We start from the raw sequence: 27,671 nt of genomic DNA, 5'->3' as shown, positions 1-27,671 counted from the left end.
TTGTGCCAGTCTGGGTTAACATAATATAGTGAAGTATTATTTAAGTTTTAGCTAATTAGTGACTGTTTGGTTTACTAGGAGGTTATTTTTCATTTTTTTTTCTTGTCTGTACATAGTGAATAGTTGAGAATGGATCGTGCATTGAAAGAAAAGGTTGTGAAGGAGGTAGTTAGAAAAATGGAGATAGGGCAGGAGGACAAGGATGAGTCAGGAATTGGTAGTAGTGGAATGTTAATGGACAGCCCATTGGGTCATTCAACTGGTTACCTTGAGACACCCGTAAAACCAATTAGAAAGCAACTGAGTCTAGACGATGGAGAATCATAGTCAAAAATTTCAAGATGCTCCAAGGAATCAACAAGAATATAAAAGAGATGTCCAAAGGAAATGATGAAATGAAGAAAGGATATGAAGAAATCAACAAGTGTATAGACGATATGTCTAAAGCAAATGATGAAATCAAGAAAGGAAACGAAGAAATCAATAAAGGAATTGAAGAAATCAAGAAAGAGAACAAAAAATCAAGAAAAGTATAGCAGAGATGTCCCAAGAAAACCAAGAAAGCTTAAGGAAAGGACTGCAGGAATTCCATGAACAGATGGGAATAACTCTTAAGGAGAGAGATGACGAATTGGAGGTGAAGGTAGATCAAATCTGAGTAGATATGAATGATACGAAGGCAGAGATAATTGGAAAAGCTGAGGGAGATGTTGAGGGTGTTAAAACTGAATTGGAAGAGAGAATGTAGAAAATTGAAACAACAACACCAGCAGATTAAAGATGAGGTACAAATACAACAGCAGTGCCAAGTCAATATTGATAAATTGGGAAATAGGCAAGTGAAATTGGAGGAGGCTGTGGAACATATAATCACAAATGAGATCAAACCGCTGCAGGAGGGAGTCCAACAGTTAGAAACTAAAACCGAAGAGATTTATAGGAAGATAAATAGTGCCACCTTAACAGTAGGGGAGGGCAAGGTCGTTACATTAGTGAACGCTGATAATAGGTATATCCAGATCTACATGGGGCAAAAATATGAACCCAAAGGGGCATTGCATCCAATGATATTTACTAAATGGTTATGGGGAGTTTTTCCAGCTTGCTTACAAGATGCAGATAAAATTCAGTTCGTAACAGACAGAATGGAAGGTGAAGCTTGCACCTGGGGAGTTAGGAAAAAGATTAGGAAAAAGAAGAAGTTACCAGCTACAGTCAATTTGAGGAAGAGTTTTTGAAGAAATACTGGTCCAAAAGTCACCAGTGTGCAACACTTGAAGATTACTGCATTGCAAGTCCCTTAATATATGGAGAGGTACGTTGAGAGAATTTGCTGAGCATCTCTGGGAGTTGAATGAAACATTGCATCAGCCATTGAATGACGACATATTGATATCAGCAATTAAAAGGAGGTTAAGTCGTAGGATGCAAGAAAACTTATCTGGAAGCCTGAGTAAAGATAAAGACACTTTAATGAACGTATTGGAGCAATCAGAAGCTATTCGTGCACAGGAAAACAACCAGATGTGTAATCAGAACCAAGGTGGAAATAATTACCATCAAAGTCAGTTTAATGGCCCACCGAATTACAGAGGTAGAGGTGGGGGTAAGGGACATAGGAACCATGGCGATGGTCGACAGTTTTACCACAATCATAGGAGAGACGATGATGACAGGAATTATGAGAGGGGAGAAGACAGACGAAGGGATCATGAGGTATGAATTGAAGAAATAAGAGACCCGGTAAACTAAGTAAGGTGGACCCAGCAACTCTTTCGCTGGTATAACAAGTGGCGACTGGTACACTCCCAGCTGGGTGAGACTTAATTTCTTATTTCAAGTTTCACTCCTCTACCATCTTTCTCTATCCCTAGTTTAAGAAAGTTAGTGTATAGTAGCTAGAATAGGTAGTGGTTGTTCAAATAATTCAATCAGAAACCATGTAACAAATTTATAGTTGACTTATAATAAGGACAAGTAGTTACTATTGATATAGAATGTGAGATGTCAAAGAATCAATAAGTAAAAAATCAGTTTAGTGTCAGTACATCACAAAATTAATAGTGCCACAAGTAATAAAATGAGAACCAGATCCAAAAGCCAATGTTTATAAAATGTGATAGGAAACAAGAGTTTGTGTAATCTTATAGAGTTGTTTTAAGAGGCATGAAAAGGTCAAGCAATTGTGAGAGAATCGAAGTAATGTATCAGCTTGTAAATAGGAACGCATATAAAGAAACTAATACATGATGAGATACTTGTCGAATAAATGACGTGAAATACGATACGCAGAGAGGCCAAGGAGCCTGGAGTAGTATTTTTATGTAGCTATTGCAGAGAATATGGAGGGTTGATATATATATTTGCAGTTGAAGTTGCTGTTAAGTTAAAGGAGTTATGTGTAATGAGGTATATTGAACAAGAGATGTTTGAAGTACATCATTTAGCACACAAGCAACATCTATTTGCAAGTTATCCATAGGTATACATGTTGATCTAATATATGCTGATAAAACAGAAAGTGTAACTCATGAGTAATTCATGTATCCAATTAGCAATCAGAGTCAATTATGGTTATACTTAGATCAAGCCTTAGAAGCATAATTCTGGCACTGTGTAATGAATAAATAATACCCATACAGCAGATTTGGATTAATGTCAATATAATAGGAAATATTGTACCTCTCATCTGAGCATTAGTGATAACAATTTACATGTGGCAGTATAAATGTTTGCCAAAACGAAATGACCAGTAATTTAAAAATTTTCAATGGGCGATCATATTAGTTATAGTGATGCAAATAGTTATGTAAGACATATTTAGTGGAATAATGGAGCTTTTAAGATTATTGAATCAGTCTGTAGAGGTATGAGGAACTGTAAAATAAGTGCATTAGTCAAGGTATGAATGGTATATTTTGTTCTCAATTTCAGTTTTACTTGTGTTAAAGACTCAAATGAATAGGATGTGAATTTCTTCCTTAACTTTCATGTGTGTTGGCCAAGTGAGTTATAAGTTAGAGTGATAGTAGTATGGACGGCAGGAACCCTGCTGAAAGGATGGCATACCAAAGGAGTAGATGGCATTCAACTAGTTTTTTTTTCCTTGTCTTTGCTGGAGCAAGTTATAAAAGATCAATCAGTAACAAATATATAGTTAACAGCCCATACAAACCTTAGAAAGCGAAGATTTTTGGTTATTTAATGTAAGATAAAGTTTGTAAAAATATTTACCATGCTATGTTAATTAAGATAGATTGATGTTTTATGATGTTTCTGTAGAGGCAGTTTGCTACCGGAGTCAATAGGGTATAATTTGTGATCCTTTGTAACTTTCAGTATGTGAACCAGAATCTAATGTTCCTCATCTTTATTTATATACTGTGTGATAATTGTTTCCTATTATTGTTTTTCGCCTGCAGCTACAAAGAAGGTTTTTAGGGTGGGGATGTAAGGAATCCGTGATCCCACAAACATAGATGCTAGTATCCGACACCCAGGTCGATAGCAGACAGGAGTCGATTGTCGAGCGCTGCAGGAGGCAGTGAGACGAGTGTCGAGTGAGCAGTAGTACTGGAGAGACGGGCAAGAATGGCGGTCGTGTGAGTACTAAACGGTAAATTCACTGGAATATGACAAATGAGCGCGTCCCCCTGATCGTCGTGGGGTGGACCCTCATTGGTACCGATTCGCGAGTGATATGAAACCAGAAAGTGACAAGTGCCGAATTACGTGTTTCGCGTCGGCCAGCAACAACCATGGGTTGCAGTGAGGATTGTTGTGAATGTTGCCCATGATCATTGCGTGTGACAAAGTACTTAAAATCAGCAACGATAAAAAGATAGAACCGTAATTAAACGTGTAAGGCGAAGGTAGAAACTGCCTCAGAATTTATGTGTTAGTAGAAAATACATATCAGTTTGTACATATCAGTGGTCCTTAATAATACTCAAACTTTCAATCATTCCACTACTCAGTCTCAGAACAGCCGAACTTGGTTGAAATACCCCCGAAACCACAGCAGAAAAACCGATGGCCTTTCATCCATTAAGCACACGGTCATATAATAATTAACTGCTTGGCGGCTTCGGTAAATTACACAAAACCCAATAAAAGACAAAATGGGGGTGTTTCAAGTTCTGTAATTTCGTTCTTGACAAGATGGAGGATGACAGTTTTCTTCCACACTTAGCGTTTAGTGATGAAGCAACAATCCATTTAAATGGAAATGGAAAGGTGAACTGTCATAATATGAGAATATGCCAGGTAGTTAAATGTGATTTGCAGAGTATCCATGTAAAACAACCACATGAAGTTGTACAATATGAGAGGGACTCTCCAGAATTTAATGAGTTTCGTGCAATTTCACAGTAAAAGGTGTGTGGTTTATTTTTCTTTGCTGAAAACACTGTTGTATGAAGCACATACCTCGATGTTCTTGAGAACTTTATTTTCCCACAGCTGGAGACTGATTCGAATGACTTCATTTGCCATCAGGATGCGGAACCGCCACACTGGCATCTGCGGGAATTTTTAAATCAAAGGATTACTGAATGATGGATCGGTCACGCTGGACCAAATCATTCAGTCTTACAATACTGATCTCCAAGGTCACCATACCTGACTGTATGTGATTATTTCTTGCCGGGGTGTATAAAAAACCCTGTTTATGTGCCTTCGTTATCAATAACCATTAATGAACTGAGACATTGCGTAATACTAGCTGTGGAAGCTGTAACTCAAGACATGCCTACATCAGTGTGGGCCCCATTCATCAAAAAACAAAATTCCTTATATAGACGTGCCAAATCGGATGATTCGTTTTCATAGACCCTGTATTTTGTTGACGTGGACCTACATAGGGAGAAATGAACATCAGAGCTCACACAGAAGGATATAGATGTTCGTTTTTTCCTCACCCTTTTCGAGAGTGGAATAATAGAGAATTAGTGTGAAGGTGGTTCGATGAACCCTCGTCCAGTCACTTAAGTGTGATTTGCAGAGAACCCATGTAGATGTAGATGTAATCAGCGGAAGAGACGTTAAAAAATTGTCTACGAATGATTGAAATCCTGACTGAAATCCTGACAGTCATTGGCCACCACTACTCCACTGCCTGTGTTGTTGCAAATCCATTGTAACACCTGCATAAACTTTCGAAGGACTTACAGAATCCGATGCTGTATTGCATTCCAAAGGTGAACCGACAGACTATGAAGCAGATAGTCACTATGTTTTGCTCTTCGGTGTATGATTCTTTGTGTATTATTAACATTGATGGCTTATCGTTGTCATTCTGTTTGACCTCAGGGCTATTGCCTGTAAAGTGACGAAATGCGGCTCCTTTGCAGAAAGCCGTTGAGGAGTCCAAGCTGATCGAGCCCTCCGTGCTGGACCTGTTCCGGTCGCGCCGCTGCCGCCGCGCGCTGGCCATCTCTCTGGGCGTGGTGTGCGGCGAGCAGATCCAGGGCATCAATGCGGTGCTCTTCTACAGCCAGAGCATCTTCATCGCGGCAGGTGGTTCCGTCAGCGACATCGTGGCGCCCATGATCATCAACGGCACCATGTTCGTGGTGTCGTGCTTCGCTCCCTTCCTGGTGGACCGAATGGGTCGCAGGCCGTTGCTTCTCTTTTCTTCTACCGGCATGTGTCTGGCATTGGTGAGTGGTCTTACCGATCTACTGCACTCGCAGAATATTACCTCCTGTCCCTTTTACGGCCAGCAGTTATTCCTCTATCAGCCCATTGTCTCGTTTTAGCCAGACTTACAAAATAGTCCAGAATGAGATTTTCACTCTGCAGCGGAGTGTGCGCTGATATGAAACTTCCTGGCAGATTAAAACTGTGTGCCCAAGCGAGACTCGAACTCGGGACCTTTGCCTTTCGCGGGCAAGTGCTCTACCAACTCAGCTACCGAAGCACGACTCACTCCCGGTACTCACAGCTTTACTTCTGCCAGTATCTCGTCTCCTACCTTCCAAACTTTACAGAAGCTCTCCTGCGAACCTTGCAGAACTAGCACTCCTGAATGAAAGTTTGGAAGGTAGGAGACGAGATACTGGCAGAAGTAAAGCTGTGAGTACCGGGCGTGAGTCGTGCTTCGGTAGCTCAGTTGATAGAGCACTTGCCCGCGAAAGGCAAATGTCCCGAGTTCGAGTCTCGGTCGGGCGCACACTTTTAATCTGCCAGGAAGTTTCTTACCAAATAGTCGTTCGGTCGATTCCCTGAGTGTTACTCTGAAAGCCATATGAGGCAGGATTAACCCCTTGCGTAAGTAGTTTTCGTGCACATTCCTCTTCCTCAGTGGATAATTTTCCCAGAGCTGACGGACGCAAACGTGCCAACTGCCTACTCACTCACTAAATTTTTGTTGTTGATTTTAACGTATAGGATAGATTAAAGAAGATACTGAAATTTTATTTTCACAGAATTACAGGTCGTTTTCTGTGTGAAATACTCCGTATACCCTTGTTGGTCTTCTCGTCGTAGTCCTTGGCAAAAATTCTGGAAAATACTTGGCTATAAGTCTAGTCACTTTTGGCGTTCGATGTATGTGTCAAATTCAAGACACCTTTTGCAAAGAGGATATGACCAATTGTTACCCGAGACTTATTATGAATTCCAAACTGCTTTTTATGCCGCCATGTTTTCTGTTAGAATGTATTCACCGAAGCATGCAATGTCGAATAAATACGGAAAATCTCTTGAAAATATTTTTAAGTCTATTTCTGGCAATTTGGTGGCTTTTCAACCGGAAATCGCTCTTATCCACGGCTCCCATAGTTTCGTAATACATGACAACACTTGCACTTTTGCACGACGCCATTCTTTCAGTTTACTTCTTGAAAAGTTTCGTCAAGGAATGTACTGACAGTCACGACGTCTCTCTTGTGCTCCTGTTTCATCACTATCTGCTTGTTCCCGTAGCCCGTTACGTATATACCCTTCTTCACGCGTTCATTTGCATCAAGTCCGACAACTCCTTTCTGTTTCACCGCATTGTGCGGACAACCACGGTGTTCCCACTCGTTAGTGTGTCAAGCAATTGTGGACTAGTGTACCGGTTGTCTAGGTAAATACAGAAGTGCTCCCAAAAGCAATTGCCACGTTGGATAGCCGTGCGGTTTAAGGCACCTAGCCATGGCTCATGTGGCTCCCCCCGTCGGAGGTTCGAGTCTTCCCTCGGGCATGGGTCTGTGTGTTGTCCTTAGCCTAAGTTAGTTTAAGTAGTGTGTAAGCCTAGGGACCGATCACTGCAGGAGTTTGGTCCTATAGGAACTTACCACAAATTTCAAAATTCACCACCAGAGCAAATTATGAACAAGATCCAAAAGCTACACTCCTGGAAATTGAAATAAGAACACCGTGAATTCATTGTCCCAGGAAGGGGAAACTTTATTGACACATTCCTGGGGTCAGATACATCACATGATCACACTGACAGAACCACAGGCACATAGACACAGGCAACAGAGCATGCACAATGTCGGCACTAGTACAGTGTATATCCACCTTTCGCAGCAATGCAGGCTGCTATTCTCCCATGGAGACGATCGTAGAGATGCTGGATGTAGTCCTGTGGAACGACTTGCCATGCCATTTCCACCTGGCGCCTCAGTTGGACCAGCGTTCGTGCTGGACGTCCAGACCGCGTGAGACGACGCTTCATCCAGTCCCAAACATGCTCAATGGGGGACAGATCCGGAGATCTTGCTGGCCAGGGTAGTTGACTTACGCCTTCTAGAGCACGTTGGGTGGCACGGGATACATGCGGACGTGCATTGTCCTGTTGGAACAGCAAGTTCCCTTGCCGGTCTAGGAATGGTAGAACGATGGGTTCGATGACGGTTTGGATGTACCGTGCACTATTCAGTGTCCCCTCGACGATCACCAGTGGTGTACGGCCAGTGTAGGAGATCGCTCCCCACACATGAAGCCGGGTGTTGGCCCTGTGTGCCTCGGTCGTATGCAGTCCTGATTGTGGCGCTCACCAGCACGGCGCCAAACACGCATACGACCATCATTGGCACCAAGGCAGAAGCGACTCTCATCGCTGAAGACGACACGTCTCCATTCGTCCCTCCATTCACGCCTGTCGCGACACCACTGGAGGCGGGCTGCAGGATGTTGGGGCGTGAGCGGAAGACGGCCTAACGGTGTGCGGGACCGTAGCCCAGCTTCATGGAGACGGTTGCGAATGGTCCTCGCCGATACCCCAGGAGCAACAGTGTCCCTAATTTGCTGGGAAGTGGCGGTGCGGTCCCCTACGGCACTGCGTAGGATCCTACGGTCTTGGCGTGCATCCGTGCGTCGCTGCGGTCCGGTCCCAGGTCGACGGGCACGTGCACCTTCCGCCGAACACTGGCGACAACATCGATGTACTGTGGAGACCTCACGCCCCACGTGTTGAGCAATTCGGCGGTACGTCCACCCGGCCTCCCGCATGCCCACTATACGCCCTCGCTCAAAGTCCGTCAACTGCACATACGGTTCACGTCCACGCTGTCGCGGCATGCTACCAGTGTTAAAGACTGCGATGGAGCTCCGTATGCCACGGCAAACTGGCTGACACTGACGGCGGCGGTGCACAAATGCTGCGCAGCTAGCGCCATTCGACGGCCAACACCGCGGTTCCTGGTGTGTCCGCTGTGCCGTGCGTGTGATCATTGCTTGTACAGCCCTCTCACAGTGTCCGGAGCAAGTATGGTGGGTCTGACACACCGGTGTCAATGTGTTCTTTTTTCCATTTCCAGGAGTGTATTTACTCTTTAGGATTTTGACTGTCACAGTAATGATATCATTACCAACATAAACAATGAAAACCATTATAACTGGCAATGAATACCGTATCTGGACTGACGAAAGATACCATGTAGTAGACGAAACATAATCAATGGCCTAAAAGTACCTGTGAGCAAGAAACTCGTCATTCCTATCAGCTGCAGGCCACAGACCGCTAGAGACAGATGTGGAAAACACTGATAAGGAATATATCCGTAACTAATTGAGGACATTCGATAAAGAGCTGCGCGGAGATGAAGACACTACAACAGGAGAGCAAGATGGAAGGTAAACGCATCCCCTCCCTGCCCAAACACACACACGCACACACACACACACACACACACAAAATGGGAGAAAGAGAAAAGAAAGATGAGCAGTGCATTGCATCAAGGTCTATTTCGTGAGATAAAGATTGTCTCAGAGTCGCTTGTCAAACTACGGATACAGTTGCTACAAGGTACTGTTCCTGAATCACGGCGACATTTGCTTCAGGGTGTACATTTCCTTAACACTCAGGAAACTTATTGCTTCCTCCCACATCAATCTATCTAAATGACCAATACTACAAAATCAGAGAAATTCCAAATCATGCGAAGGCTTACGGACAGTTGCTCTTCCCATGTACCATTTATCAGTGGGACAGGGAGACGGCATTAGGTTGGGGCTGGAGGGGGGTGGGGGGTTCCGAGGCACACTGCGCCACACACCTTAAGGTAACTTGGGAACTGTAGATGTGATTGTAGATCTCGGCCTCCACAAAGGCAGGTAAGAAATTGTTTTCCATGTTCAAAAATACTGTCTTTTTGAAGTAGTTTTCTTTTTGCTAAACTTATTTTCAATGTGTAAATTACACGCCTCAACTGCAGTGCAGAAAGGGCAGCACGTCTGTTTCCGAAAATCACAACATTTAAATTGGACTAAAATGTTTAGCAGCCAAAATTTGTTTCGATTTAGGTGTTCCAGAAATAGTTTCTTCAGATCACTCTGTTTACGCACTGTCAAAGAACTGCCGGAGACAAGGGCACAGTATATCGTTATACTGCATTGGACTGCTGAAACACGACTGGTTTGGTTTAGCAATCACAGCCTCTTTTCGAGTATTTTCTACTTCCGTCTGATATAAAACACCTACATAATATTCGCCTGTCACTGATTTACACCTTTCATACTACGCAGTGGGAAAATCTCTTACGCATCGAAATTAACTTGCCATCCTTTCTGGCAAATGAAGCGAACTTACGCTTTTAGTTCAGGACCACGAATTCTCTTCAGTGCTTTGATTATTGTTTCATTTCTTGTGCTAAGTGGTGAAGACATGTCTCATCCCCACCCAACTGCTAATCGGCATGCAAAACACAACAGGTTTCATTTCAAAACATTCCACCTGTTGGTCGGAGTGTTTGAATTTGATCAGTATTCAACACATGCAGCAACCACGTTGCGCGATGTTATCCCATATTCAGTTCTTCATCTAAACTGTGCTGCTCTCTTGTTGTCTGATGCACTGATGGGTGCGAAAGCTGACTTTAGTAAGAGTGTGGAGGAGAGCCCTTAGCTGCATCTTAGTGAGGATTAAGGGAACCAACCAGTGTCGATCCAAATAATAGTGTATAAACACATGTTCAAGCGCAAGTTGCCTTGTGGTATCCTGACTCAATTCAGGAGCCAACCTAGAAAACCTGGCACCTGTTTTTCATACGTTCACTAATGGTCGCAGGCAACTCGCAACACATCACTCCCCCTCCCCCAAATGCCATGATTTGTATTACCGCTACTGCAAAACATTTTGCCACAAGGGCAATCCAGACGTCTAAAGAAGTCAAGCAGGTAGACCTGACAAACACAATATTGCAGTGCCTGTGTCGTTAAGAAGAACTATGCAATGTTCCTTCGGACTTGCAAGCATGTTCGAAAGAACAGGCAATGTGGCGACTACGGTCGTTATGAAATACATCAAGTGTACTCGCAGTTGTGAACAAGAAAAACCATCAGCTGTTTAAGGGAATGAAGACAATGAAAAATCTTTTCTGGACCAGGATTCGATCATTCATTTCCCGCTTTTCGCTAGCAGTCGCTTCATTAAACACCTCTTCAGTTCTTACTTCGGCCGAAGTAAGTGGCCAATCGGTTCTAGGCCCTACAGTGTGGAACCGCTACAGTCGCAGGTTCGAATCCTGCCTCGGGCATGGAAGTGTGTGATGTCTTTAGGTTAGTTAGGTTTACGTAGTTCTAAGTTCTAGGGGACTGATGACCTCAGAAGTTAAGTCACATAGTGCTCAGGGCCATCTGAACCACTGCACGCTTTGAACGTTCGACATTATTAGCAGTAGTGCATCGTTAATGGAACGTACACTCTCATGAAATAAAATATCAGTATACATTAAAAGTTAAGAAGCTTAACTGTAGTATGTTTTGCGCGTTGCCTACTTTACCAACATTGTCTCTCATTGTCAGTAAATGTCTACGAAACATTAGCGATGTTTGCTATTCGAGACACCCCGTATCCTGTGAACAGGAAACACCACTAAATTGGTCGCAAGTTGGTTTGCACTGTGCATCTTCTATGTGTGCGATTCCATTGTCGACTTATTTTGACAACTGTAAGGACTTACGAGTTGAGTATAGCCTCGAAATAGGTAGCTTAATTAAAGACAGCCAAAGAATTATTGTATAAATTGTACTGGGCAGAAAGTAGATCACATTCAGTAATAAATATCATTTTACGACTCTTTATCGTTAAAAATCCAATGTGTTTCCAAGTATCTCCTGTGCAGAAAAATCCTTAATTTGCGCGATTTGCAATTTGCTTAATTGGTCGCAGATGAAGGAATCGTAATGCAGAGAAAAGTAAACTCGATATTCCTTCATTTATTGACCCATTGTTGCGCTTTTCGGTGTTAGCTATCTTCAGAATCCTGGTTCAGATAAAAACGAGAGGATTACGTAGCTACTTGGTTGACTTGCAACGAACATGATCATTAATAAATAATAATGAAGGAATACTGGAGTCTAGCTTCCTCTGCATTACAGCTCCTACATCTGTGACCATGCAAATCATTCACCATGGTTGCCTTTATGGCACAGATTTGTAAAATCCTTATGTTTCAGATTCCTTTGGGCGTATTCTTCGTTTTAAGCGACGCAAAGCAGGATGTGGAGAGCATCGGATGGATTCCCGTCACAGCCCTAATCTTCTACATTATGGTCTATTCGCCAGGTGAGCTTCTTACTTGCTCATCAGCAATACCATCCTCATTCACTGGTATCAGCATTAACTTATACAGGGTGTACTATTTATCTTGACCACCAAACTACTACAAATATTACTTAGTTATCAGATGGAATAAACCAACAAGATCACCTTTCCTGTAACTTAATTACGAAAATATGACTAGCAGTACGTCTTTTTTAAATAGCACCCCACATTTTTATTCGGTAATCCACTTCAGCTCCTCAACACCTGTTCAAAAATGTATCACCATGTGCACATACTGGAGTTGAAAGCAAATAAATGGAAACAAAAGGAAATTGCGCACTACTCATTATGTCAACCGCGTCGTCAGTCAAAGGGTTTTGTGAATCCACCGTACATCAACGAAGAGAGGGTAGAAATTCTAATCGTGAATGGAGAATGTAAGTTAGTAGAAAAATAATTATTGCGATTACTTCTCTTATTTACAATACAGGTGCATGTAGTACAGTACTGTAGTAATTTAAAAAAAACGTCGTTTACTTGAAGACAGTCCTTGATTAAAAACTGCATCATCATTATTTTTCGGTTATTGTTTTTGAATGTAGGCACAATGCTACTTAGGTTGGTTGATTTGGGGGTGAGGACCAAACAGCGAGGTTATTGGTCCCACCGGATCAGCAAAGGATGGGGAAAGAAGTCGGCCGTGCTGTTTCGAAAGATCCATTCCGGAATTTGCCTCAAGCGATTTATGGAAAATCACGGAAAAGCTAAATCAGGATGGCCAGATGCGGATTTGAAACGTCGTCCTCCCGAAGGCGAGTCCAGTGTGTTAACAACTGCGCCACTTCGCTAGGTGCTATTTAGGAATTCTGCAAAGGGCTATGTACCGAAAAGAAGGAGAGTCAGAGTCAGTTTTGCGTTAGGTTTTTAATAATGACATGTTTACGTGAATGATCAAAGAAAAAGGGCTAGTGGTTTATTATATTTTCACTGTTGATACAATAAAATTGCTATATCAGGCATGAGGTTTTAATTTCTTCCTTCTTTATTACGACCTGTATTCGTAACACATTTTGCAAACAGTGTTCACGTATACCACTGAATGTACATTTAAAATTATGTACAACACATAGTTCAGGAGATATGACGTCATAAACAGTGAGCTATTGTGATACGAAACTGCAGGGCGCAATCCGCTAGATATGTAGGTCAAATGTGTACACAAATATGTGTAGAATCTGTTAAACATTTGTGAAATATTTGCAACATTTGTGGGTAGAAACTCCTCTTAAAACCATGGACCGATTTCAACTAAACAAGCCGATATTACTTGCTATGTGAAAAAAAAAACAGAGAGAGGAAAGAGGAGGATATAGACAGAGGGGGAGGAGGAGGAAATGACAGTACAGAGGAAGATATGGACAGGTAGATGGGAGAGAAGGAGATGACAGAGAAAGGAAAGAGGAGGAACATGGACAGAGAGTGAGGAGGAGAAGATGGATAGAGAAAGAGGGGAGAAGACAGATAGAGGGTGTAGGAGGATATAGACAAACGGGAAAAGACCATATCGATAGAGGAGGGAGGAGCAGATGGACAGAGAAAAGAAAGAGGAGGAGATGGTCAGAGAGAAGGGAGAGAAGGAAATAGATGGAAAAAGAAAAGAGGAAGAGATGGACAGAGACATGAGTAGGAGGATCTGGACAGTGAGAGGAGTAGGGGGAGAGGAACAAGAAGAGGGGGAGAAGATGATGGACAGAGATTCTGGGAGGAGGAGGTCAATTAAGATAGAGGGGATCAGGAGAAGGACTTAGACGGGGTGAGGACGAGGTAGAGGGAGAGAAGATTAACTTAGAAGGGGGATAGGAGATGGACAAAAGGGGAACGAGCAGATGGACAGAAGGTAGAGAAGCAGATAGGTAGAGAGGAGGGGGAGAGAAACAGATTAAGAGAGGGAGGAGGAGATGGACAGTGGAAGGGAAGGTAGGAAATGGACTTATAGAAGACAGGAATAAGTACATTCACAGGCAATGCCAGTCACTCTTCTAGTGTCCCTATAAAAGTATGTATGGAAACCAATACCTGTTCAGATATGGGTCAGTTTGTCCTTTCATTCCCATTGGTTTATTACATGGAAATAGACACTATAGGCTTTGCTGCATTTCATTACCACGCGTTATGACACATCCTTCAACCTTTCTTGGCAGGGAATCATGCTCTCTTTCGGAAACAACAGATTCCGTTCGAATTTCGTCACATGCATTGGTCACACGCTCCTATAACGTCTGCATATTGTCGATTGGTAGGGAATACGCCAATGCCTTTATATGTCCGCACAGCCAGAAATCCCACGGGTTCAATTCCGGTGAATGGTGAGGCTATGGTACAGGATCTCATCGACCTACCCTGTAGTGCGAGAACCAAAGCTGTCTTTCTATAACTGTATCATTCTCCATTGGAAGTGGTAATTTATTGAGCAGAAATCGGTGATACTCGACATCTGTTAACCTGTCTGGTAAAGTGTAAGGCCCCGTAAGTCTGTCACTAACAGTTCCTGCACATACACTGATACTGAAGCGACCCCCATGGCTCACCGCCATGATTGCTCGAGGATTTGCATCTGCCTACGGAGACGTATTATGGTAATTCGCTAGGTTATGTTTTGTGGGTCCTGCCTCATCTATAAATAAAATGGAGGCTGGTATTTGCATGTCTCCAGCGGTCCATATCTCAGCAGGTATTGGTTTACGGACAAGTAATTGCAGGAACTTTCCTTCAATGTCTGATCAATACTAGCTTCTGTAGGAATATGTGACACGTTTTTTTAAGGACCGTTTGTCTAAAAGTGAGCCGGGATTCCACCAAAAACTTTCGAAGCAGGTAGTATGGGCAAGAACAAAAAACTCCAGTATGTACATTTAGGACTATGAAAGGTTTTTCATCTTCGCTACTGGGAAACACATCTCTTCTACTAAACAAGTGATGTCCTTAGGTTAGTTAGGTTTAAGTAGTTCTAAGTTCTAGGGGACTGATGACCATAGATGTTAAGTCCCATAGTGGTCAGAGCCATTTGAACCATTTGAACTAAACAAGTACTGATAGATCTTAAGAGAACCATTTTATAGCCCACATTCACTGGACATTTTTTCCTTGTTTTGGTCCACACCCTTGCTTGCACCGGTATTTTGACTGATTTGACGCGGATCGCCACAAACCGCTCTCCTGCGCTAGCCTTTTCATGCAGTTTTCCCCCTCTACAGCTCCCTCTAGTACCATGCAGGATGTTCGCTGAGATGTCCTATCATCCCGTTTTGGCTCTCATATGTTCTTTTCTTCGCGAATTCTGGGTAGAACCTCCTCATTTTTTATCGTATCAGGCCACTTAATTTTCAAAATTATTCTGTAACATCACAACCAAAACCGCTATAATTTGATTATACGAGGGCAGTTCAATAAGTAATGCAACACATTTTTTTTTCTCGGCCAATTTTGGTTGAAAAAACCGGAAATTTCTTGTGGAATATTTTCAAACATTCCCGCTTCGTCTCGTATAGTTTCATTGACTTCCCACAGGTGGCAGCGCTGTACGGAGCTGTTAAAATGGCGTCTGTAACGGATGTGCGTTGCAAACAACGGGCAGTGATCGAGTTTCTTTTGGCGGAAAACCAGGGCATCTCAAATATTCATAGGCGCTTGCAGAATGTCTACGGTGATCTGGCAGTGGACAAAAGCACGGTGAGCCGTTGGGCAAAGCGTGTGTCATCATCGCCGCAAGGTCAAGCTAGACTGTCTGATCTCCCGCGTGCGGGCCGGCCGTGCACAGCTGTGACTCCTGCAATGGCGGAGCGTGCGAACACACTCGTTCGAGATGATCGACGGATCACCATCAAACAACTCAGTGCTCAACTTGACATCTCTGTTCGTAGTGCTGTCACAGTTGTTCACCAGTTGGGATATTCAAAGGTTTGTTCCCGCTGGGTCCCTCGTTGTCTAACCGAACACCATAAAGAGCAAAGGAGAACCATCTGTGCGGAATTGCTTGCTCGTCATGTGGCTGAGGGTGACAATTTCTTGTCAAAGATTGTTACAGGCGATGAAACATGGGTTCATCACTTCGAACCTGAAACAAAACGGCAATCAATGGAGTGGCGCCACACCCACTCCCCTACCAAGAAAAAGTTTAAAGCCATACCCTCAGCCGGTAAAGTCATGGTTACAGTCTTCTGGGACGCTGAAGGGGTTATTCTGTTCGATGTCCTTCCCCATGGTTAAACGATCAACTCTGAAGTGTATTGTGCTACTCTTCAGAAATTGAAGAAACGACTTCAGCGTGTTCGTAGGCACAAAAATCTGAACGAACTTCTCCTTCTTCATGACAACACAAGACCTCACACAAGTCTTCGCACCCGAGAGGAGCTCACAAAACTTCAGTGGACTGTTCTTCCTCATGCACCCTACAGCCCCGATCTCGCACCGTCGGATTTCCATATGTTTGGCCCAATGAATCCGTGGGAGGCACTACGCGGATGATGAAGAAGTTATTGATGCAGTACGACGTTGGCTCCGACATCGACCAGTGGAATGGTACCGTGCAGGCATACAGGCCCTCATTTCAAGGTGGCGTAAGGTCGTAGCATTGAATGGAGATTACGTTGAAAAATAGTGTTGTGTAGCTAAAAGATTGGGGAATAACCTGGTGTATTTCAATGCTGAATAAAACAACCCCTGTTTCAGAAAAAAATGTGTTGCATTACTTATTGAACTGCCCTCGTACTCTAATTTCCCACTGTTCATGATTCACTACCATACAGTGCTGCGCTCGAAACGTACATGCTCAGATTTTTTTTTCCTATGGCCTATGTTTGATACCAGTAAATTCCTTTTTGTCAGGAATTCTCTCATTGGTGGTGCTCGACTGTTTTCATGGCCTTCTTGTTTCGTTCGTTGTAGGATATTTTTCTTCCAAGTTCGCACAACTCATTAACTTCGCCTACTCCGTGATCGCGTTTTGATATTAAGCTTCTCGCTATTCTCATTTCTTCTGCTTCTTATTGAATTCTCTCATTGGTGGTGCTAGACTGTTTTCATGGCCTTCTTGTTTCGTTCGTTATAGGATATTTTTCTTCTAAGTTCGTACAACTCATTAACTTCGCCTACTCCGTGATCGCGTTTTGATATTAAGCTTCTCGCTATTCTCATTTCTTCTGCTTCTTATTGTTTTTGTCTTTTTCTGGTTGGTCCGTACTACATCCACCCAAAATAAGGAAAGCAAAGAGCTTGCAGCAGAAGAGACGTGTTACACAGTTCTGAAGATCAGAAAGTGCTCATAGCTCTTAGCGTAAGCATGTTAGATCCCATGTTTACTAGATATTTGTTCGTGCTTTGGTGCCTACTGTCATCTATGAAAGTTTGTCGGTAGAGTTCTGGCTCGCCCTATTCAGGGTGTTACAAAAAGGTACGGCCAAACTTTCAGGAAACATTCCTCACACACAAATAAAGAAAAGATGTGGACATATGTCCGGAAACGCTTAATTTCCGAGTTAGAGCTCATTTTAGTTTCGTCAGTATGTACTGTACTTCTTCGATTCACCGCCAGTTGGCCCAATTGAAGGAAGGTAATGTTGACTTCGGTGCTTGTGTTGACATGCGACTCATTGCTGTACAGTACTAGCATCAAGCACATCAGTACGTAGCATCAACAGGTTAGTGTTCATCACGAACGTGGTTTTGCAGTCAGTGCAATGTTTACAAATGCGGAGTTGGCAGATGCCCATTTGATGTATGGATTAGCACGGGGCAACAGCCGTGGCGCGGTACGTTTGTATCGAGACAGATTTCCAGAACGAAGGTGTCCCGACAGGAAGACGTCGAAGCAATTGATCGGCGTCTTAGGGAGCACGGAACATTCCAGCCATGACCCGCGACTGGGGAAGACCTAGAACGACGAGGACACCTGCAATGGACGAGGCAATTCTTCGTGCAGTTGACGATAACCCTAATGTCAGCGTCAGGCCGCTGTACAAGGTAAAGTTGACCACGTCACTGTATGGAGAATGCTACGGGAGGACCAGTTGTTTCCGTACCATGTACAGCGTGTGCAGGCACTATCGGCAGATGATTGACCTCCACGGGTACACTTCTGCGAATGGTTCATCCGACAATGTGTCAATCCTCATTTCAGTGCAAATGTTCTCTTTATGGATGAGGTTTCATTCCAACGTGATCAGATTGTAAATTTTCACAATCAACATGTGTGGGCTGACGAGAATCCGCACGCAATTGTGCAATCACGTCATCAACACAGATTTTCTGTGAACGTTTGGGCAGGCATTGTTGGTGATGTCTTGATTGGGCCCCATGTTCTTCCACCTACGTTCAATGGAGCACGTTATCATGATTTCATACAGGATACTCTACCTGTGCTGCTAGAACATGTGCCTTTACAAGTACGACACAACATGTGGTTCATGCACGATGGAGCTCCTGCACATTTCAGTCGAAGTGTTCGTACGCTTCTCAACAACAGAATCGGTGATCGATAGATTGGTAGAGGCGGACCAATTCCATGGCCTCCACGCTCTCCTGACCTTACCCTCTTGACTTTCATTTATGGGGGCATTTGAAAGCTCTTGTCTCCTCAACCCCGGTAGCAAATGTAGAGACTCTTCGTGCTTGTATTGTGGACGGCTGTGATACAATACGCCATTCTCCAGTGAATCAGGGACTCCATGCGATGGAGGGTGGATGCATGTATCCTCGCTAACGGAGGACATTTTGAACATTTCCTGTAACAAAGTGTTTGAAGTCACGCTGGTACGTTCTATTGCTGCATGTTTTCATTCCATGATTAATGTGATTTGAAGAGAAGTAATAAAATGAGCTCTAACATGGAAAGTAAGCGTTTCCGGACACATGTCCAAATAACATATTTTGTTTCTTTGTGTGTGAGGAATGTTTCCTGAAAGTTTGGCCGTACCTTTTTGAAACACCCTGTATATGCAACTCGGATCCATTTATTTTAAGTTTGCTGTAGAAAAAAATCTGTATTGACACAATGTATGTAGAGTTTGGTGTCTTTGTTTCAGGTTACGGCTGCCTATCATTCACGGTATCTGGCGAAGTCTTCCCTCCCAACGTGAAGGTCGTGGCGATGCCGATGGCCGCATGCGTGTCTTGGTTCATGTCCTTCATAGTCACCAGGTTCTACGGAGACATCGCCCTCGCAGTGGGAAACGGCGGTCCCTTCTTCGTGTTCGCGGGATGCGCACTACTCGTAATGATTTACGTCTACTTTGTGGTGCCGGAGACGAAGGGGAAGACTCTTGAGGAAATACAAGAGATGCTCGGCGAGGAGAAGGGCGCGCCCGTCGGACCTGTGCTGCCAGCGATCGGTAGTTAGAGAACTCTGCTGTGCAATATTCTGTGCCGGGAGCTGTTTCGTTATGTGGAAGTGTTAATAGACAGTGGCTTCTTCTTGTGATAGTATGTCCAGAGTTGCCAATACTTCGATGGAGCACCTCAAGAAGAAGAAGAAGCATGCAACGCTGTTACTAGGGAATTATTTCATAAGTAAGAACACAGAAAATGCACCGTCTGTTTCATTATTAGACGTGATCTATACGTGTAGTGGCTCAGAGGGAAATAGTTCAAAGTGTGAACTGTAGTGGCGTGGCCAGACAGCCAAGCCACTCGGAGGTAGCCGAAAGGCACGTGTTAAGCTCACGCAGATTGGCGTGAGGTCTGGAACAAGGTAAAGTAATTATCCTATAAAGAAAAGAACGTAGTTCTTCGAATACTTAACTTTAATCCACAATTGTAGAACATCGCTCTTGATTGTACATGCTTCATAAAATATCAAATGCTATGGCGCCTTGCTAGGTCGTAGCAAATGACGTAGCTGAAGGCTATGCTAACTATCGTCTCGGCAAATGAGAGCGTATTTGTCAGTGTAGCGTCGCTAGCAAAGTCGGCTGTACAACTGGGGCGAGTGCCAGGACGTCTCTCTAGACCTGCCGTGTGGTGGCGCTCGGTCTGCTATTACTGATAGTGGCGACACGCGGGTCCGACGTATACTAGCGGACCACGGCCGATTTAACGGCTACCACCTAGCAAGTGTGGTGTCTGGCGGTGACACCAGATGAACAGTTGAAGTCGACATTTACGACAGAACGTGACGCTACGTAGCTGTCTAATTACATTCACTTGGAACCGAGATGACTTCAATTGACTTTGAGAAAGATCCCCTCATCAGCGCCACGACCTGTTCCTTTCTCCCACACTCAGAGCTCCTTCTCCAAAGGTGTCATCGGGATGCTAAGCTATAGGCATTCAACTCTGTAAAGATATTTTATGGCAGTGGAATGTCTTCCATGTATCGCTAGCAGTTAACTTCCAGTGTCAAAATGACACATTCTGTACTCCAGTATGGATAATTTAGAACAACTGTTTTGTCTTCTGCTACCAATGCAAGAGATACTTGTACTGGCCGAACCTTGCATGTAAAGAAGAAGAAACGTAGATAGCAATGACGAAAGACTACTACATTTTATACATCACCAAGGATACTCTACAACATCGTTTCTACATTTCTCATTAACGGTCCTGCACCAGCAGAGCAAAAGCTTTCAGTATCGCCCGTTATTTTGATGCAAAAGGGAAATTTAAATGGAAACGTTGACGTCTGGAATTCTGCGCTCTGGTTTCCGCCAAATAACAACTTCCTTATTGTTATTTCCTTTTTAAGATCACTGTTCACCTCTGATTCTCTTCATTTAGCTCCTATGACTTCCTTCTGATAATAGAGATCTACGTCATATGTACAATTAAAAAAACAGGTTATTAGATTAAACAAAATATTTTCTTTTCGCGTTGAGATATTTTGATAATTCGGTCAAACTTTTTCCCAGGTACTAAAAGCGTTGGTGCAAATATACGATTGTATGACATCATAAACAGCACATTCCATGCCGGATATTATGGGAAGAAACGGACCTTTTTCAATGAATAAAAATAAAATTTCGAGAAAATATACGCTCATTTCGCAGTGGACAACCAGATACAGCAATTTTATTACAGCGTGTGTAGTAAACGGTTCCTTTTGTATTGTACTGTACTGCCTGTTCTCTTTGAGTACTGTTGTTCAAAATGCTATAGATCTAAAGCAATACGTTTTGCACTTCGTGAAGACAAATTGTGCTCCTACTCGATGTGAGTGTCTACATTATTATTTAACGTATGCAAAATCATCACGTAATGCATGCTCGTTTCTTCCTGCCACAGTTAGTTTCTGATGCGTCAAACGGATAGAAATTTGTAAGTACGTTAAAAGGTAAACAATGATTAATTGTGTTCTATTGTAATTCTATTTTATAAATCACCAGTATTAACACATTCTATAAGATCTAAATATGTACAATGCGCCCTAGTGTACTACAATTACCTTGTAAATGTAACTGTGTAAATACATGAGCTTATATGTTTGTATATATCACTCTAATTGAATAGCTGAAAATTACAGGTGGCCATACGGCTTACCAATAGTGTGTTGCAGAAATTATTTCCACTTGAAAAATCGATAACGTATAATAGTAAATAAAAGCTGTCATATGAAGGGTGAATTTTATTCTGGGTGGTTCTGGTGAAATATGAAGCACCCATCAAATATGACAGAAATGCAAAAAAAGAATGAGTTACTTTGATAGTTTGATTAATTGCGATATCAGTATTCTGTTGATGAAGCGATACGAGTTAGTGTCGAAAAATGCTTTGTTAGGGACAGTGACAGGTCGCTCCTTGACTAGGTAGCAATGTTAATACTATAGGTGGTGTGTTTCACATGTGAACCTCACCCTTGAGACAACGCCAACTTTGTGATTTTTGTGAATGAGAGTGTCCAAAAATATGCCTTTTGATGTGTAATATCGTAATTGAAAAGGATTTTCTTTGCAGATAAACATTTAGCTCAGTAAATTTCTACTAAAGCATAAAATATATTGCAATTTCCTACAAAAGGGCATAAATTAATATAAATTCCACCAAAATTTGCTCTAAAACTGGTTTAATGAACTCAAACAAACACTGAAAACACATTGAAAAAAATGTAAAAAGCTTCAACCAACAATATTCATCAAATCTTGCATCGATTCATTCCTAGACATCATTCTTCTTCTTGCTTCCTATCCTCTAATGTATCCTTCTCGTTTCTTATGAGCGTACACTTTGTCAGAAAACCTTGTCACTTCTTTCAAAAACCTCTCTATCGACACTCCATGGCATGGCGACTTTGGAATTTGCATTGGCCCTTGAACAAATTTTCTTATTTCTGCCATTTGAGTTTGCAAGTAAGTGGATCTTCATAAAAATGTTCTCAGAGCAGTTTATCAGCTCCAAAGTGAAATTGCACTTGGATTTACTGCAGGTATCTTCCAAGGCCGAGCAGATAGGTCTCCTGGTATATTATCGTTTTCATTCTTCATTTCAGTTATGTTGTGGACCACTACTTTCCTTTCTTCTTACTCTTCCGAGCATAAAAGTGTCTGAAGCTCCATTTCACTAAATTCGAGCCACGATTAATCTAGGATTGTTGGCAAAAAAATATCTTTGGGGATTTTAGCAGCTTCTCACCCAGCAGGGATAGTAACCGCCAACAACGTATTTTGCAAGCAGTTGTAATGACTTCAAGTTGTTGCCTTTAAGGTCATGATTTGAAACGTATATGCGGCAATTCTTATTGGCAGTTGTTTGCTACTAAGAGTGGATTACAGGACAAATTTCTAATAATGTTAGTTCAGTTGTAAGTGCACTTGCCCTTACAGTCTGACTTATTCTGTAACCATAAGCCTGGTCTGTAGAGAGATCTTTGACAACAGTGTCACCCAATGGAACCAAAGACACTGGAAATGATAATTTGACAAATGAGAGTTTGATCTCAAGTTCTGTTGCACTATCAAGCATGTTACCAACCTTACTACTCCACTTGTTGTTAAACAAAGCTCTCCCAGACAACTGTTCGGTCACGCAGCTCAAAGGCAGCTCATTGGTTTGAAAAGCACAAATAAACCATATGAGTTTACGATTCAGCTTTGTATCAATCCAATGAATGACTCCTCCTTCCCAACAAGTGCTGAAATTCGTTGAGTCACCACCAATAGCCAGCAAACTTATATGAACGCTGGTTTTCTTTTAAAAATCCAAAGGATGGTTAGCAATAATTTCAGCAGGTTTACTTTTCGTCAATTCTTTCTCTGGAGTTAAATGTCAAACACAACTTCAATACGGTTGACTGCAAATAATGTAATACTCTTCTTTCACAACTGATGACTTGAGTTGTCTGTTTGTAACAGAACTTTAATGGAATCTTGCCATACGTGAAAGAAGATACATTCAATCTTGCCTATCCTGCATCGAACATGAAATTATTCATCAAGTGATCTCATGACTGTTTCTTCGGCCCTTTTCACTTTATTCTGATCAACGACATGTCTTGTGTCTCCTTCAGTAATTCATCCAGCATACAAATGTGCAGCTGTTGTAATGGCAGCTGTAGCACGTAGACCGAAACCATAGCTAATACTTTACGCTGCAACACTGCGCATTTAGAATGTCTTACTAACTTGTACTTGAAGTAGAAGGTACGTCGAAGGATCTTCAGATTCTTAATCTTTAATAGCAATTGTCTCTTCATCTTCTTCGTAGAAAAGAATTTCATTTGATTCTAATGTTCATTCTCACTTTCTTCTCCGTCTGTATTCAGAAATTCTTCTTAACTCACCTGCCTACCTCCTCTGCTTTTTAAACTGTATTCTTTGCTCAGACAGATCTGGTAATTCGAATGTTAATTCTCCCTTCCTTCTCCGTCTGTATTCAGATAGTCTTCTTAACTCATCTGCCTACCTCCTCTGCTTTTTAAACTGTATTCTTTGCTCAGACAGATCTAATAATACAAATGGATTCTGTCCAACAAATCCACCCTTTTCTCTTTAACCTTTATTAAACTCTAGTTCTTTGACAGGAATCTTCAGATTTTTAAAACAAGAGCAGGAGATGTACACTTCATGTTTACAGTCAGCATCACCTGGACATGGGCTCGCAAATTCTGAACGTAGTTTAATCTCACACTTGCTATTGAGGATTTCAAAGAACTTGTCTAATGTTGCTTTGAAAGCCTCTTTCATTTACAGTTTTTCTAGAATGATAGTTATTTGCTCTCTCCCAAATTTCTTTTATCTTCTACAGAACTGTGACTCTCAAATTGAAAACTAGCACCACTTAACAGCAGTTTGCTAGATTACACTGTTTAAGCACTTTTGGATGAATATCCTTTGCAAGACTGGTTGCTGCGTAATCTCTGGGACTGTTTTCACTCTGTTACCCTAGCGGAAGCCCAAGTCTTACAATATCACGCAGAGTTTGGCGTTCAGAAGGCAGCGTTTCTCAACAAGTTCCAAGAAGTACTCGTGTGAGTGGTAATTGCCAGTCTTGTCTTGCTTTTACTGGTGACGTTTCCGTAGTTTCAGATTTTACAAGCGGAAGAAACTAATAGTTTCTGGAAAAATAAAGAGAAGAAAACGTCTCTACGTGTATGACATTAATAAAAAGACACTCTGTTGCGAATGATTACTGCTGGTTAGAAACTTTTATGAGTGGCATAAAAAGTTTACAGATATTATAGCATATTCATATCCTTGGAGCAGAAGTACAGGCGGAAATAATGATAAGAACGTTATCATTAACTGCCTAGCAGAACATTTAGTCCTGTCACGGGAAAAGCCAAATATAACATTATACTGCGTTGCGTGTTATATTAACATACAGTGTACCACCAATTATGGTATTACGAAGCAGTTAATATTACCCTCTGGGGGGGGGGATTTTTGTAAATTGACCGTGAATTACCTAAGGGGTTTGGCTTATCGAACCTGAATTTAGTGCTACAGAAGAAACCAGGAAGCTAAAGATTGAAATTAGGAAAATGTTTAAAATAACCAAGTCTGCTTAAATGAAATAAAAAACGGCCGCCAGCCTAATTAGGCATAGTAATGTGAAACATTACTTTTATTTAATCTGTATAGAGTTATGATAAAGGAAAGCTACTGTTACTTCTTCCCAAAAGAAGTGCAATGAACTCTTCCATAATGAGACAATTGGTATGGTGATGCTAGCAATTATAAATAGCATATGGAAGTTCTCACGGCAACCATTAACGGCTTATTTCTTCTCCATAGTAATGACTTTGTTATATATGAATTATGTGATCACCAAAAGTTATGGAAGTCAGTACTAAACCAGAAATGGACATGGACTTAGTCCTATTTCAATAGTTATTCCCCAAATAGTATAAATACGAGGGCTATCCACAAAGTACATTACGTTTTGGAATTAAAAATAAAGTATTGAAAATTTTTTTTATTATACACAGATGAAAGCCACACTTCAATACTACTTTTCTACAAAGTTGCCATTTAAATTAAGGCACTTATCGTAGCGATGGACGAGCTTGGAAATTCCTTCGTCGTAAAGATCGGCCGCCTGCGCCTTCAACCACGTGGTTACCTCTTCTTGAAGCTGTGCGTCGTCATCAAAACGCTGCATAGCCAACCACTTCTTCATTGCTGGGAATAAGTGGAAGTCGCTCGGTGCCAGGTCGGGACTGTACGGCGGATGAGGAGACAATTCCCACTTAAAAGATTCGAGAACTTCACGAGTGGCATTTGCCGTGTGGGCCCGGGCGTTGTCGTGAATCAGCAAGATCTTTGAGCCCAACTTCCCCTGCGCTTGTTTTGTATTGCTCTTCTGAGGTTGTGCAGAGTTTGGCAATACCTTTGCGAGTTTATTGTAGTGCCTCTTTCCAGGAAAGCCACAAAAATCGTATTTCTACCGGGTTACTGATTAACCACGTGGTTGAAGGCGCAGGCGGCCGAATTTTGCGACGAAGGAATTTCCAGGCTCGTCCATCGCTACGATAAAAGCCTTAATTTAAATGGCAACTATGTAGAAAAGTAGTATTTAAGTGTGGCTTTCATCTGTACATAATAAAAAAAATTTCCAGTACTTTATTTATTTTTAATTCCAAAACGTAATGTACTTCGTGGATAGCCCTCGTATAATTAAAAGTCACTTACAGTAGGATTTTCACACTCATTAAAAAGAAATATTGTTTCTAATTTTAATGGATAAGAGCAACTGCAGTAATTTTATCTTCAATAAGCAAAACTGTTGGTGGGGGATCTCAAACTGACTTTCCAATTTTCATCGTGCAAAGTACACAAAATTCTAAATTTACTTCAGCTGCAATTAATATATTCATTATTCAAGTAGGTTTATTCATTTTAAGCAAATCGAAATCGGGAACCCTTAAACTGTCCACTACCATAAAGCAAACTAACACTTTTCTGAGACAATTTGCAAGATGAAAATTTTGGTATTATGCTTTCACTAATTTCATTCATCTTGCATGGCTTTTAAAACAGTTAATGCTGGCAATTTTCTCTATATAATTTTAAGTATGACTTCAAGTGCATTTATATTCGAACTAACTTCAAAAAACATGCTGTCTTATTACCATTAACATAAGCAGTAATTTTCACTAACAGAATTTAATGCAGTTAATCTTTTAAAGTACAAACACTTTGGAATAAAGCAAATCATTCACAATGGAGGTTTTCATGAATGCTACACTATCTTCCTTCCTCAATTTCAATTGAAACCACAGTATCTCTAGATATCTTTTTGCATTCAGAATTATGTAAATAAACAATTATTTATTTTCAACTTCTTTTTAACGCACAGGATACTTGGACGTCAGAGGACATGTTGTCCGCAGCTCGTGGTCTACTGGCTAGTGTTGCTCTCTCTGGTTCACGGGGTCCCTTTCTATACCTCTTCCAGCCAATCACAGTATAGTAAAAAATGACTTGTAAAACTGACAAGATCATATAACAAAGATATTTCACACACACACACACACACACACACACACACACACACACACACACACACACTACACAATGTAACTCCTCTCCTCCAAACATAGCCTAGTACTTTAGCCACCATTAAAATGAAAGACCTAATTATAATGTAACCCCTTTCGGGCAGTTTTCAAAAGTATCTGAACCATCTGAATGATTTACCCAAAAAAATTCAACACGCCTCCTCTCCTCTCTTCCAATCAATACCTAGATTTCAGCCACTATTAAAATGAAAAAGCCAGTTACTAGATATAGAGGACAAATGAAAATAAAATTAAAAGTGATTGTTTAATAAGCCTTAGACAAGTATGTTATGAGTGAAATCATAAGGGATGGGAAACACCCGCTGTGGTATAATAACTTCGTTAAGAAACTGCTACGTAAACTATGAAAGTTTCATCACAGATTCAAGAGAAGTCTAAATCCAGCTGACGAACAAAAATTGAAGCAAAAATTAGCATAAGGAGGGCAAGGAGAGAAGCGTTCAGTGACTAAAAAAGTAAAATTTTGCGATCCGGTTTGACGAAAACTCCTAACAGCTTTTGGTCTTACATAAAATCAGCAAACAGAACGAAATCATCTGTTCAGTCACTCAGTGACCATACTGGTACCAAAACGAAAGATGACAGAGAAGGCTGCAATACTGAATTCGCTCTTCCCAAGGTGGTTCACTACTGAAGATCATAATCTGTCTCTCCTTTCAATCATCGTACGAATGTCGAAATGGAAGA

General features: G+C 41.8%; 1 protein-coding gene across 1 annotated transcript in view; it reads left to right on the top strand.

Moving 5' to 3' along the window:
- LOC126176136 (facilitated trehalose transporter Tret1-like) overlaps positions 1 to 27,436 on the top strand; it is a gene marked incomplete at its 3' end in the record, with an annotated part of 55,950 nt that extends 28,514 nt beyond the window's left edge. Inside the window, exons 3-6 of the mRNA XM_049923275.1 lie at positions 5,352 to 5,660; positions 11,893 to 12,001; positions 19,060 to 19,332; positions 27,405 to 27,436. Coding sequence (XP_049779232.1) covers positions 5,352 to 5,660; positions 11,893 to 12,001; positions 19,060 to 19,332; positions 27,405 to 27,436 — 723 coding nt within the window. The remainder of the gene's footprint in view (positions 1 to 5,351; positions 5,661 to 11,892; positions 12,002 to 19,059; positions 19,333 to 27,404) is intronic.
- Between the last annotated feature and the right edge of the window lie 235 nt (positions 27,437 to 27,671).

Source organism: Schistocerca cancellata, chromosome 3 (assembly GCF_023864275.1).
Source record: "Schistocerca cancellata isolate TAMUIC-IGC-003103 chromosome 3, iqSchCanc2.1, whole genome shotgun sequence".
Lineage (NCBI taxonomy): Eukaryota > Metazoa > Arthropoda > Insecta > Orthoptera > Acrididae > Schistocerca > Schistocerca cancellata.
The sequence above is the reverse complement of the archived record's forward strand: the minus strand, read 5'-3'. Positions and strand labels throughout refer to the sequence as shown.